The following is a 13,650-nucleotide window of genomic DNA, read 5'->3' on the forward strand; positions in this document are numbered from 1 at the left end:
AGAAGAAATCTATTTTAAAAAAATATATTTTTATTGATTTCAGAGAGGAAGGGAGAGGGAGAGAGAGACACATCAATGATGAAAGAGAAAGAATCATTGGCTGCCTCCTGCAAGCCCCACAGTGGGAATTGAGCCCTCAACCCAAGCATGTGCCTTGACCATGAACCAAACCATGACTTCCTGGTTCATAGGTGAGTGCTCAATCACTGAGCCACACCGGCTGGGCTAATGTGATTTTAATCCCAGTGTATATTGACTCTATATTAAGATTTTTGAGGAAAATTTCTTATTTTTCTTTTTGTTTGTTTATGGGATATCTGAGAAAATAATCTTTGGTTTGACTATCATGAAATTATCTTATGAATTTCTTATATATTAATTAAAGGTTAGAGATGATTTAATAGGTTTGTATTATAAACCAGACCTTTGACTGTTTTGATTATCTTAAGTAGGGCCTGAAATAGGATAATAGATAAGAGGGAATTGATTTGTGGAGGTAGAATAGATAGTATTTGTGAGATAGGGGGCAGGGTAAAGAGAAGATTCAGTCGTGATAACTGACTCAGAAATTTCAAGTACTCAAAGGTAAGTTTAAGCATATGTTTCTTAAACATATCTATTTTACCTAGGATATGCTGTTGTTATTGCTTTGATTTTAAAAGCAGAGGAAAGCACTGAAGAAAGACAGGTTCAAGAGAAGATTTCTTTGGTTGAGGATTTTTTAGACTCCCATACTGACTACTCAATTCAGCATTCTTTGGAAGTTTTTCCCAGTTAGTAATCAAACTCTAATGGCTCATTCTTTTATTTGGGATAACCTGGAGATGAGGTTTAAGATATAATTTACCCTTTGATTATCTGTGGCCATTGGAATATTGTAAAGACTAACGTTTGTTTGTAGACTTACAGTAGTAAATGAGCTAAGAGAATTGGTATCCCACAAATGTCTTGGGAAGAAAGAAGTATTACTATATACCAAGATATTTAAAAACATTTTCAGTTTTTTTGCAAGGCCATATAGGCATGTGAGAAAAAAAAATATTTTTAAACCTTGGATCTTTATTTTTTTTAATGTATTTTATTGACTTTTTACAGAGAGGAAGGGAGAGGGATAGAGAGTTAGAAACATCAATTAGAGAGAAACACTGACCAGCTGCCTCCTGCACACCTCCTACTGGGGATATGCCCGCAACCAAGGTACATGCCCTTGACCAGAACCGAACCTGGGACCCTTTAGTCCGTAGGCCCACGCTCTGATCCAAACCGGTTTGGCTGAGAAAAATATTGATGACAGCAAGCTTCTTAAGATGTAACAGGCAAGAGTTTCAGGGTTAATATTATAGTAGTCATTCACCCTTTCCTCACAACATTACAGGACACGTTAGAATTGCCACTATCTTCAATACATTGTTTAAATTACTTTGTAGATAAGTGCTATAAATAGTAACTCCTGCTCCCCCTCCCCAGTATTTTAACCGATACTTTAGATTTATAAAGTATTCCTCCTACCTCACAGCCTCTGGACAACTGGTTATTGTAGCAATAAAAATGGAAATAGAAGAAATATAGTTAGAGAAGACTAGCTTTTGAAAGCTAGCTTTTCACTTTGATCTATATATTTTAAGCAAATCTGGTACTAGGTTTACACATTTAGAATGGTAAAACATGTATCTTTTATGGGTGTGGCTTGATTCTAAAATCCATTGTGACCCAAATAGGAAGTATGCCTTGCCTTAAAGGATTTAAATGAGGGCAAGCTACTATTATTTAGGTCCATGTTAACATAAGGAAGCATCACATATACATTTAAATTACTTTGTTTCTGTATGTGTAAGAATATCCATATTATATAAAATCACCCCTTCTACTCCAAAATAATGCAGAAGTCTTTGAACCAGTTTTTCTGACAATAGCCTACCACCTCTTCATAAAGGATTTTGGTCAATTAGCATACTTCCCTACTATGTTTCAAATGATTTAGTTTGCCAAAGTGTTTTATACATATACTAGAGGCCCGGTGCACGAAAATCCATGCACTGGGGGCGGTGTAGGGGGGTCCCTCAGCTTGGCCTGTGCACTCTCACAGCCTGGGACCGTTTGGGGGATGTCCACGTGCTGGCTTAGGCCTGCTCCCCGGGGAATCGGGCCTAAGCTGGCAGTCAGACATCCCTCTGGCAGCCCGAGGAGGCGGGAGAGGCCACCGCAGCTGCTCTCGCAGCTGTCAGCTGGCTTGTGGCTGAGCAGAGCTGCTGAAGCTCTATCCACCGAACCACGCTGGCCAAGTAGAGAAGAACAATTTTCTCATGACCAAACGTACTAATGATAAGTACATCACATTCCTAAATGTGATGGGCATGTTAGTTACTGCCACTGAATTTGGTTTTTTAGTTTTATTCATTTCAAACGGCCAGATCCAGCCTGCAGGCCATAGTTTGCCCCGGGCTGGTATAGTTAGACCTTGATTTTAAGTATTTCTGAGTGAGGTTGTAGAGGAAAGAGGATCTTTAATATTGCTAAAATTCTCTAATAAAATTCATGCAATCCTAGTGTTAAAATACAGTTTTCCTACCCTGACCAGTGTGTGTGGTTCAGTAGTTAGAATGTCAGCCTATGCACCAAAGGATCGCGAGTCTGTTTATGGGTCAAGGGCTTATACCTACCTGGGTACAGGTTACATCCTGGCCCTGGTCAGACACGTTCGGGAAGCAACCAATCCATGCTTCTCTCACATATATGTTTCCCTCTCTCTCTCCCCTCCCTTTCTCCCCCCTTCCACTCTTTCTAAAAAGCAATGGAAAAAATATCCTTGGATGACCATGAACAAAAAAATAAATATAAATTAAAAAAAAATTTCCCTGAGTACCATATTCCTTGAATCAGAGAATGGAACCAGCTATCATAACAGCACCATAGTTCCTAGGGTTAAAGTTTAGAGAGCCACTGGTTTTGTCTTTATGTTTTGGTTAAAAATTAACAAAATAAATGTTTAGACATTTGTGTTTCAGATTATTGTTTTTGTAGTTAGTTATGTAAGTTTTTAGAAATATTTTTTTATTGATTTCAGAGAGGAAAGGAGAGGGAGAGAAAGATAGAAACATCCAACGATGAGAGAGAATCATTGATTGGCTGCCTCCTGCATGCGTGCCCCCCCCCGGGGGGAGGGATTGAGCCCGCAGCCCAGGCATGTGCCCTTGACCCGGATCCAACCTGGGACCCCTCAGTCCTCACGCCAACGCTCTATCCACTGAGTCAAATCTATCCACTGAGTCAAACTGGCTAGGGCTAGTTATGTAATTTTGTTGTTGTTAACCCTCACCCGAGGATATTTTTTTTAACATATTTTTATTGCTTTCAGAGAGGAAGGGAGAGGGAAAGATAAAAACATCAATGATGAAAGAGAATCATTGATTGGCTGCCTCCTGCTCACCCCCTACTAGGGATTGAGCTGCAACCTGGGCATGTGCCCTTGACTGGAATCGAACTTGGGACCTTTTAGTCCACAGGCCAACGCTCTGTCCACTGAGCTAAAGCAGCTAGGGCACTGAAGATAATTTTTCATTGATTTTTAGAGAAAGTGAAAGGGAGGGGGAGAGACAGAAAACATCCATATAAGAAAGATACATTGATTGGTGCCTTTCTCATGTACCCTACCGGGGATCAAGCCTGCAAACAAGGTACTTGCCCTTGACTGAACTGAAACCCAGGATTTTTCTGCAGGCCAATGCTCTATCCACTGAGCCAAACTGGTTAGGGCAAGTTATATAATTTTATATATTTGGTAATGTGCTAAGGTATGATTTGGAAAATCATCTCATTTACATTTAATGCTAATAATGGAGTTTTGTAATAAGTTAACCAAATCTTTCTTTTAGAAAATATGGCCATAGTTAGAAACTCCATCTATATTTCTAAGGAAGGTTTTAAATAATTGCTTATCTTTCTGTCACAGGGAGTCAGAAACACATTTTTCTTCTGACACAGATTTTGAAGACATTGAAGGAAAAAACCAAAAGCAAGGCAAAGGAAAAGTATGTACAGAATATGTGACTTTGTTTTGATATTCAAGGCCTTTATATATGTGTTAGTTATATCTCAGATGTTTTCTCTCTTAAAAATGCCTTTTTTTCTGATTGGTATGGTAAGCCTTCTGAACACATGCGGGTTTTGGACTTCTGTCTACATCAAGTATCTTTTGATTATCTATTTTCACTACTGTAAAGTAGAAATTAGTACATTGTTGTTTCTAGTAGTTCATTTTGTGAAGCATAGTGCGCTAAGCTAAATGTGATATTCTGTTGGCTTTATTTTTATTTACCCACGAGTAGTCAGATATAAAGCAAAGCAGTAAATTTCTCATTCTAAAGCACGCTAAAAATGTAACCCACAATCAGTTTATATCTAATGGGTTAGAGTGGACAGTAGTTATAATGAGTAAAACTAATGTTAAGTGACATTCTGAGTCAATAGGATACAAGTTTAGAATATGAGTGGGTACCCTGAGGGTTCTGGATAACTTTGCTAATGGTCAAATCATTTTGCTATTTTAGAAAGTACATTTGACTCTGTGCGTGTCGGTAAATACATTGTGCAAAATGTGACTTATTTATATGTTTATTGATTTCAGTGAGGAAGGGAGTGGGAGAGAGAGATAGAAACATCAATGATAAGAGAGAATAATTGGCTGCCTCCTGCACACCCTCCAATGTGGGTGGAGCCCACAACCTGGGCATGTGCCCTTGACCGGAATCAAACCTGGGGCTCTTCAGTCCTGGGGCCAATGCTCTATCCACTGAGCCAAGCTGCATATGATGGTGACTTATTCTTTAAAAGTTTTGGTGAACATAGGTACATAATACCTATGTATAAACATGAACATAGAATTTTACTTAAATTAATTCATACTGTGCAAACTGTTTAATTTGCTTATAAAACCTAATGGTATGTTGTCAGCAGCTTTCCTATAGTTAATTTTTTTCTGTCTGTAATTTTTAATGATGTCATAGCATCCCATTTGGAAAAATATTTTTATTGATTTCAGAGAGGAAGGGAGAGGGAGAGAGAGATAGAAACATCAATGATGAGAGAATTATTGATCAGCAGCCTCCCACACACCTGCTACTGGGGATTGAGCTGTGACCTCCTGGTTCATAGGTCGATGCTCAAACACTGAGCCACTTGGACGGGGCCATAGCATCCCATTTTATGTATGGACATAATTTTTAACTAGTTCATGGAATACTATTTTATGTTTTTGTTTGTTTGTTTCGTTAATCCTCACCTGAGGATATTTTTTTCCCATTGATCTCCAGAGAGAGTGGAAGGATAGGGGTAGAGACACAGAGAAATATTGATGTGAGAAAGACTCATGGGTTGGTTGCTCCCTGACCACAGCTGGGGATCGAACCTGCAACCAAGGTATGTGCCCATGATTAGAATTGAACTGCTAACTCTTCAGTCCATGGCCGATGCTCTAACAACTGAGCCAAATTGGTTAGGTCAGAATACTATTTTAGAGTGAACATAATTCATTTGTTTCATAATTTCATATGCTCTTTTAGTCCCTTAAAAGTAGAAGTTTTGAGAGAGAAAGAAAGTGTGAATGAATAAAAATATTAACTCATGACTATCCAAAGACAGCCATAATTCTAGTGGGTAGTATGGTTATTCATTAGAAAACTATTTTGGCCCAGGGAGCGTGGCTCAGTGGTTGAGCGTCAACCTATGAATCAGGAGGTCACGGTTCGATTCCTGGTTAGCAAACATGCCCGGGTTGAGGTCTTGATCCCCAGTATGAGACGTGCAGGAGGCAGCCAATCAATGATTATTTCTCAGCATTGATGTTTCTATCTCTCTCTCTCTCTCCCTTCCTTCTCCCCTTTTCTTTGATATCAATAAAAATGTATTTTTAAAAAACACCAGATTTTTGTTTGGAACCATCTTGCAAAACTGAAACTCTACTTTTGACTTTGATTTAATTTGCACATTGGGACAAGACTCAGAATGGCAACTGCATAGAGGATTCCCCATAGTTTTTGTGCTATAGTTTGGTTAACTTTACCCACTGTTATGAGTGAGGTGTAAGGGGTCAGATCAGGAGTACAATAATAACTATTTTGATGTTTGGCACTATATTATGTATGTTCCATGCACTCTGGTAATACATATTATCTCATTTAATATTTGAGCAACTTTGTGGATTAGAAAACTTCCTTATTTTATAGATAGGAAACTAAGGTCCAGAGAACTCAGTGGTTAAAGAATTTGAGCCTATATCTGTTGAAGGTGTTTTAAGTCCACCATAACAGTGATTTTCAACTGGTATGCTATAGAATGTTTAGAACATGTAATACCTGGCTATTTTAGTCAGGGACATTGACCCCTTTTCCCTTAGATTGTCAAATAAAAAACAACAACAGCAGCAAACACAACAATACCAGTCTGAGGTGAATGTCCTGTCTTGAACCATAAATATCCTATATAATAAAAGGTTGATATGAAAATCGACCAAATGGCAGAATGACCGGTCGCTATGACTTGCACTGACCACCAGGGGGCAGACGCTCAACTCAGGAGTTGCCCCCTGGTGGTCATTGTGCTCTGACAGGAGGAGCACCACTCAGACAGAAGGCCTGAGACAGGCTAATGGCTCACAGCTGGTGATCGCAGCAGTGGTAGTGGGGGGGAACCTCTCCTGCCTCCACAGCAGCGCTAAGGTAGTCTGACTGCCAGCTTAGGCCCCCTCCCTGTTGGACTGCAAGAGGGTGCATGCCGGACTGAAGGACCCTCCCCCCCTCACCCCTCCCCCAGTGCATGAATTTTCGTGCACTGGGCCTCTAGTATAGATCATATAATAGAGTTGCATCTTACTGGTCATGTTGCCTAATAATGTTATTTCTGATTGGTTAATTCTTCGTACCAGAAATCCTTGTATACAAGTATAGGCACCTGGTTTTTTAAAACGGCATTTTGGAATAAAAGGGCAGGTAATTACTATTTTTGTCAAATCAGCAAGATATATAATACAGCTTTTGTTGTGCCACATAGTTTTAATAATTAGTTTATGTGTGCCATGAGATGAAAAAGGTTGAAAATTGCTGCACTATAGTATACTACCTCATAGTCTTTTTTTAGAGCTTTTTCCCCTCTAAATGATTGAAACTGGGTTAGCATGTTTACTTCTTGTACTTTCCTGTATTATCACTCTGTGTACATTATTTTTCCTAGCACAGCATATTCACTGAGCCATTTCAATTGTACTAATTAGTTTTTCATAGCAACAGGGAATATTGAGGCATATGATAGATAAATTGCAAATATATAGCTCCATGTTAATTAACTTTAACATTTTATACTTTTCTAGTGTATTCTTTGTAGTTGATCTTTTCTTTCACCCTTATCTTTGAAATTCCTTTTACTGGGGACAAAAGCCTTTCATTCTACAATTAAGAATTAATTACTTGGGTTCACAAAGACTGCATATCATTAACGAAATAATGTAAATTAACCAGTACTTTCTTTCAGTTGTTAGTAAGGTTTGTGAAGTAGTTAAGAGTAGAGTGGTTTTGGACTCTTAAAGGAGGAGAAAGGACCCTTTATTAAACAAAGTATATAAGCATACAGGTCATCAGTGGAAATAAATTTTTAGACCTGGCTGTAGGTAAGGGGTCAGCGAACTGTGGCCTGTTTTTGTACTGCCTATGAGCTAAGACTTATTTTTACATTTTTAAAGGTTTTTAAAAATAAACAAAGAATATATTTCCTGTCTGGCACTTTACAGAAAGTTGCCAACCCTTGCTCTATGTCACAGAAATGTGTTGGTCTAAAAGAGACCTTGGAAATTCTCTATTCTAATCTGTAAAGATTTTAGTATAATTCTGGCATTTTAGAATGAAAACTCTGATTTTGGGAATGACTTGTTTTTCTATAACAAGATATAGAAAGCTGTGGGAGGTATTTTTTACTTAGGCATATAGGCAACCTTTTCACTGATTTATGGAGCCCCCACCCCCAATATTGACAATTTTCTTATAAAGGGGTTTCATTTCCATAGTGTTCACATAAATTGAATTTTCATGATAAATAAGTGTCAGAGGGAGGGCCCAGACAATGAGGTTGATACACCTATTTTTATGCTGTTTGGAATTCCTTTTGTGAGTACACTCTAATGATTTATAAGGACTAAAAATAGGTATTAAGCTAAAATGTTAAACTAAGTATGAGTTACTTATTTGATAAAGCAGCAACCCTATTTAGTAGGCACACTTTTATTATTTTCACTTTACATTTTAGAAATTTCTCTGAAGCACAGCATGGTTAAGTAACTTGCCTAAGATCACTCAGTTAATACGAGTAGAAGTTTGGCCTTACGAAGTTTGTCAGTGTTCATAGGCTAACTACAATGTCATGTGAGGTTCATGGTAGTATAAATGAAAAAATTGATACCACAAAGAGGCTATCACACCATATAATTTTAAATATATTGATTTTAGAGAGGAACGGAGATGGAGAGAGAGAGAGAACATCAGTGATAAGAGAGAATCATCGATCAGCTTCCTCCTGCACACCCCCACACTATGGATTGAGCCCGCAACTTGGGCATGTGCCCTTGAGTGGAATCGACCCTGGGACCGTCTGTCCTCAGGCTGACTCTCTATCCACTCTGCCAAACCAGCTAGGACACAACCATATCATTTTATATGACATGTATGCCACTTCCCTTTAGGTTTAAGCATGATTATGTATCCCATCAGCTGCTTCTTTAGTTTTAAAAATATATATATACTTTTATTGATTTCATGAGAGAGGATCATTGATTGCTTGCCTCCTTCATGCCCCACACTGGGGATTGAGCCCAAAACCTGGGTATGTGTGCTGACTGGGAATTGAACTGTGACCTCCTGGTTCATGGGTTGATGCTCAACCACTGAGCTGTGCCAGCCAGGTTTGCTTCTTTAGTTTTAATTTGAACTCTCAAACATAGTGATATAACTTAACCAACTTGTGTTTTTGTGCAGACTTGTAAAAAAGGCAAAAAGGGCCCAGCAGAAAAGGGCAAAAGTGGAAATGGAGGAAAACCTCCTTCTGGTCCAAACCGAATGAATGGTCATCACCAACAGAATGGAGTGGAAAACATGATGTTGTTTGAAGTTGTTAAAATGGGCAAGAGTGCTATGCAGGTAATGTTTATTGTGTTCTTCTCAATTTATTTTGAACTTTAGTGAATTATATAACATATATCCCTGGTTTTTCAAATTGTGTTTAAAAAAATTCTAACACTGATCATTTGAAAAAAGCAACAAATTAGTTAGAAAACTAGGGATATATATTCATACTTAAGACTGTTAAGCTGTGCTTTACATAATTTTCTATTGCATTATTTTCTTTTATCGGCATATAATAATTATTTGGTCAAAAATATGCTGTTATAAACCCTGATTAAGAGGTTTCAATTTTCCGTGAATTTATATAGCTGCCATCAGAATATGAAGTCCTTTGCCAATACAGAATTCTTGGTTGAGTGACATAATATAACCACTATCCTCTTTAGTGAACTGAATTATTTTGATCACTTGTCTATTGCAAATTTGATTACTTGTGTTGTTTTTTAACAGAAGAGTAAAAAGTTATAACCATGCCAAATCATCCTAATTTTGTTTCTTCATAATCTTAAGACAATAGCATTTAGGTTTTATAATGGATGCATGCTAAACCCATGTGGTTTTTAAATATTGGAAAAACACTGTACTCAAGGAATATACATGCTTAATAAAGTTATTTAATTTATGAAAGCTATAGGGAAAAATTTTTTTTCCTTCATAGAATTAACAAATCAATAAAAGGCACACCTGGATGGGTTAGGGAGAAGTAGCCATTTAAGTTTTTTGCCAATTAACTGAAATATAAATCTTATTTATTGATAAGGACTCATGTATATATGTGCAGTTTTGTAAATGAATTTTTTTAAATTATTAATTGAGACTAATAAAGATCATTTTTCCATGTAAAATGATAAAGAATTATTAGTTTTTAAGCTATCACCAGTTGTGCAGAACATTGTATTTTCTTACATTTGAATTGACCTTCATTTATTTACATATGGCTTGCTTTCATGTTTGTGATTAGGGTTTGGATTTAATTTCTTGTTTAATATCTTGAAAGATTTTGTGTGCACATTCGATACTTTCAAAGAAGAACATCTACGTTACTATACTATATTTAGTCATTCCTAATCTAAAAAATTATCTCCTTTAGTTCCCATTTTGGGTTAATTTTATTGAAGGGATAAATTATTTGTATTATATCATTTAATTACTTTTTTATTATATTATACTTTTTCTCTATAATATTTGTTCAGTTTTGTTAATATAAGGTCTCGACTTTATTCTAATTAGGCTATTCTATTTTTGTCTAGTTTGTAGGGTTTTTGTTTAACTTTTTGTCTTATCAAAAAGTTTTAGTATGAAATGTGAGGGGTTAGCCTTATATTTAATTCTTTTTGTTAATGGTATCTCAACATTTAAAGAATGAACATTTTTCTTATTTTAGTGTTGCTTATGGATTGTCATATATTAAGATTGTACCTCTAAGCCATTTGTTTTTCTGTTTCTAAATGTGCTTTCCCTCTTAAAAGCAGAATGTCCATAGTATATCTGTATTGATTCCCCTGAATCCTTTGTCCACCTTCAGTTTACTTTATGTACTTATTTTTTATATACTTCTGCTTGCATTATTGAACACCAAATTTGATCAAGGAAGTCTCCTGTTTGCAAACTTTTAAAGAGTTCTTCCTTATCTAACAGTTCCAGCTCAGATTTCCTTTTGGGATACTCAGTATTCTCCAACCACAGTATGTACTCTGCCCCCAGACCCTTCTTCTTATTTTTCTCTGTGCCTGGAATAGCCCTTTTTCCTCCTTTCTATATTACATAGGATTGACTAAACCAAATGTCACTCTTGAGAAGCATTCTTGGGCTCTGTTTCCTTCTCCCATTCTCATTGAATGTATTCTTACTTTTCCCTTTTCATTATAGCACTTGGTATATTGTGTTACAGTTATGCATATGTCTGAATTTGCTTCTATATTGTTAATTCCTTGATCAGGTAATGTGTATTATTCTTTTTTTGTATCTCCAAGATATATCTGTTTTAGTAATTATAAGTGAGATCGAGTAAGTACAAGACGGGCTGTTGGTTTTAAGCTAGTTCTTGCATTTTAAGAAAGAAGAAACCATGAATATGCCCTTAGTTCTGTTGAATTTTATTTATAGATATTGAATTTTATTGAATAAGATTTTTAAAAATATGTTCTTAACATACTATTTGATGATTAAAATCTTAAAATGTATTTCAATGTGATAAGCTTGTATTTTGATTACAGCAACCTTATATTTCTAGTATAAATTCTATTTGATCTTCATGAATAATCTTTTAATGTGATGTGGTGATCTTTTTGTAAGATTTCATTAAATATTTTTGTATCTTTATTAATGAAAATAACCCCTGTCCAATTTATTTATTGGTGCATAACAAGCTACCCCAAACTTAGTTATATAAAAGAACAACCATTTTATTATGCTTAGTGATTCTGTGGGCCTAGAATATAGACAGAACTAAATAGGGATGGCTCATCTGCGTTCCTATGCATGATGGCTGGGGCCTTAGCTGAGACAGCTTGATTGTCTGGAGGTGACATAAACAGTTAAGGACTATAATAATCTGGAGGCTTCTTTATCTATGTTTGGTGCTTAGTCTGCAATGACTTGAGGACTGGGCTCAGCTGGAACTGTACCTGGAAGACCTACAACTGGTCCTTCCATGTGGCTTCTGGGTTTGGAGAGAGTATTCTGTGCAGGAAGAAGTATCTAGTTCTCTAGTGCTTCAAGAACCCAATGCAGAAGTTGAATGGCCTGTCACCAAATCTTGGAAGCACCATTACTTCTCCTGCACTATTTTAGAGAAGGGACATGACTTCTTGGGGAAGAATGTCAAACTATTTAGAGCCATGCTTTAAAACTCTCATAGTCGTATAATATATTCTGTTTATTTATATCCCATATATTTGGAATAATCTTAAATACGTTTCTTTTATAAATTTAATTGGTTAACATAAACAGACTGTTGTAAAACATAGAAAAGGACTGAAATCTAGAAAGTAAGTTTAGTTTTAGAATATCTCCAGTCAGTTTATCTGAATCAGGGAGGTGATATTCTCTTTTTCTTTTTTATATTGTGTAATCATATTTGTTTTTGTACATCAAATAGTACATATTTTATTCATTTTGTACCCAATTTTCATATTTACAGTTTTTATATATAGCTTTAAACATTTTCCCCTCCTGACTTTTAATTCTTTTCATTAGCTCTTATTTATCATCCTAATTTTTAAAATTTGATTTATTTAAAAATGGTTTTTGTCCCAGCCGGTTTGGCTCAGTAGATAGAACATTGGCCTGTAGACTGAAAGGTCCCAGGTTTGATTCCCTTCAAGGGCACAAGCCTGGGTTGTGGGCTCGATCCCTAGTAGGGAGCGTGCAGGAGGCAGTCCATCAATGATTCTCTCTCATCATTGTTTCTATCTCTCCTTCTCCCTTCTTCTCTGAAAACAATATATATACATATACATATATGTATATGTATATATATTAGTTAAGGTATTACAGATGTGTCCTCAACCCCCCCATTATAAAAATATATTTTAAAAAATTGTTTTTAACTGTTTTGTGGTTTCCTTTTCTGTCCCCAAGGGAATCAAGTACTGATTTTATTTTTTAGTTTTGGCCTAATTTTAAAAAATTACTAATTTGAGATATACTTCATATACCATAAATTTACCCTTGTAAAAAGTGTACTAGTAAATTCAATGGTTGTTAGTATATTCAGAGTTGTTCTGCTATCACCACAATCTAATTTTAGAATATTTTTCAATACCCCAGAAAGAAACCTCTTGCCCATTAGCTTTCACTTTCTCCTTACCTGCCACCGGTCTAAACAACCACTAATCTACTTCCTATAAATTTGCCTATTTTGGACTGTTCATATAAATAGGATCATGTAATAAATGGTCCTTTTACAGTGGTTTCTTTGACTTAGGATAATGTTTTCAGGGTTCATCCATGTTGTATATGTTATAAATTCTTTTTTTTTATTGCCAAATATTCCATTGTATGAATATATGTTTATTAATTTATTCCTTACATTTGGTTTGTTTCCACTTTTGGGCTAGTAAAACTGAATACTGCTGTTAAGAGTATTCTTGTAAAAGAGTTTTTTTGGACATGTTTTCATTTCTCTTAGGTAATATATACCTTAGGATTTGAGTTGCAGGGTTAATATGGTAACTTTTTGAGGAGCTGCCAAACTGTTTTTCCAAAATGGCAGCAGCATTTTATGTTCTTACTAGCCATGTTTTAGCATTCTGCTTTTTCTTTGCCAACATTTGTTATTGTCTTTATTTTTTATTAGTGGCTCGGTGCACGAAATTTGTGTACAATAAAAGGGAATTAATTAGAGGAAATATTTTAATATCGCTATTTGCCCTTTCTTTATAATAGAAGTGTCAGAGATGAAAGAAAATTAGTAAAATGTATATTGAAATCTCCCTCCTGTCAGAGTCTGGAGTGCGGGACCCAGAGTCAAGTCCCTGCCCACCCA

At 36.1% G+C, this 13,650-nt stretch overlaps 1 protein-coding gene across 5 annotated transcripts in view; it reads left to right on the forward strand.

Annotated features, from left to right (window-relative positions):
* STAG2 (stromal antigen 2) overlaps positions 1-13,650 on the forward strand; it is a 95,868-nt gene that overhangs the window by 1,971 nt on the left and 80,247 nt on the right. For 4 of the 5 annotated variants that reach the window (XM_015571961.1, XM_015571963.1, XM_006776029.2 and 1 more), the window contains exons 2-3: positions 3,950-4,028; positions 9,015-9,176. In XM_015571961.1, the coding sequence (XP_015427447.1) occupies positions 3,950-4,028; positions 9,015-9,176 (241 nt within the window). Of the gene's footprint in view, positions 1-1,235; positions 1,317-3,949; positions 4,029-9,014; positions 9,177-13,650 lie in introns of those variants that run through there. The other variant, XM_015571962.1, reaches the window with a different exon arrangement.

The sequence above is a fragment of the Myotis davidii genome, unplaced genomic scaffold (genome assembly GCF_000327345.1).
Source record: "Myotis davidii unplaced genomic scaffold, ASM32734v1 scaffold569, whole genome shotgun sequence".
Taxonomy (NCBI): Eukaryota; Metazoa; Chordata; class Mammalia; order Chiroptera; family Vespertilionidae; genus Myotis; species Myotis davidii.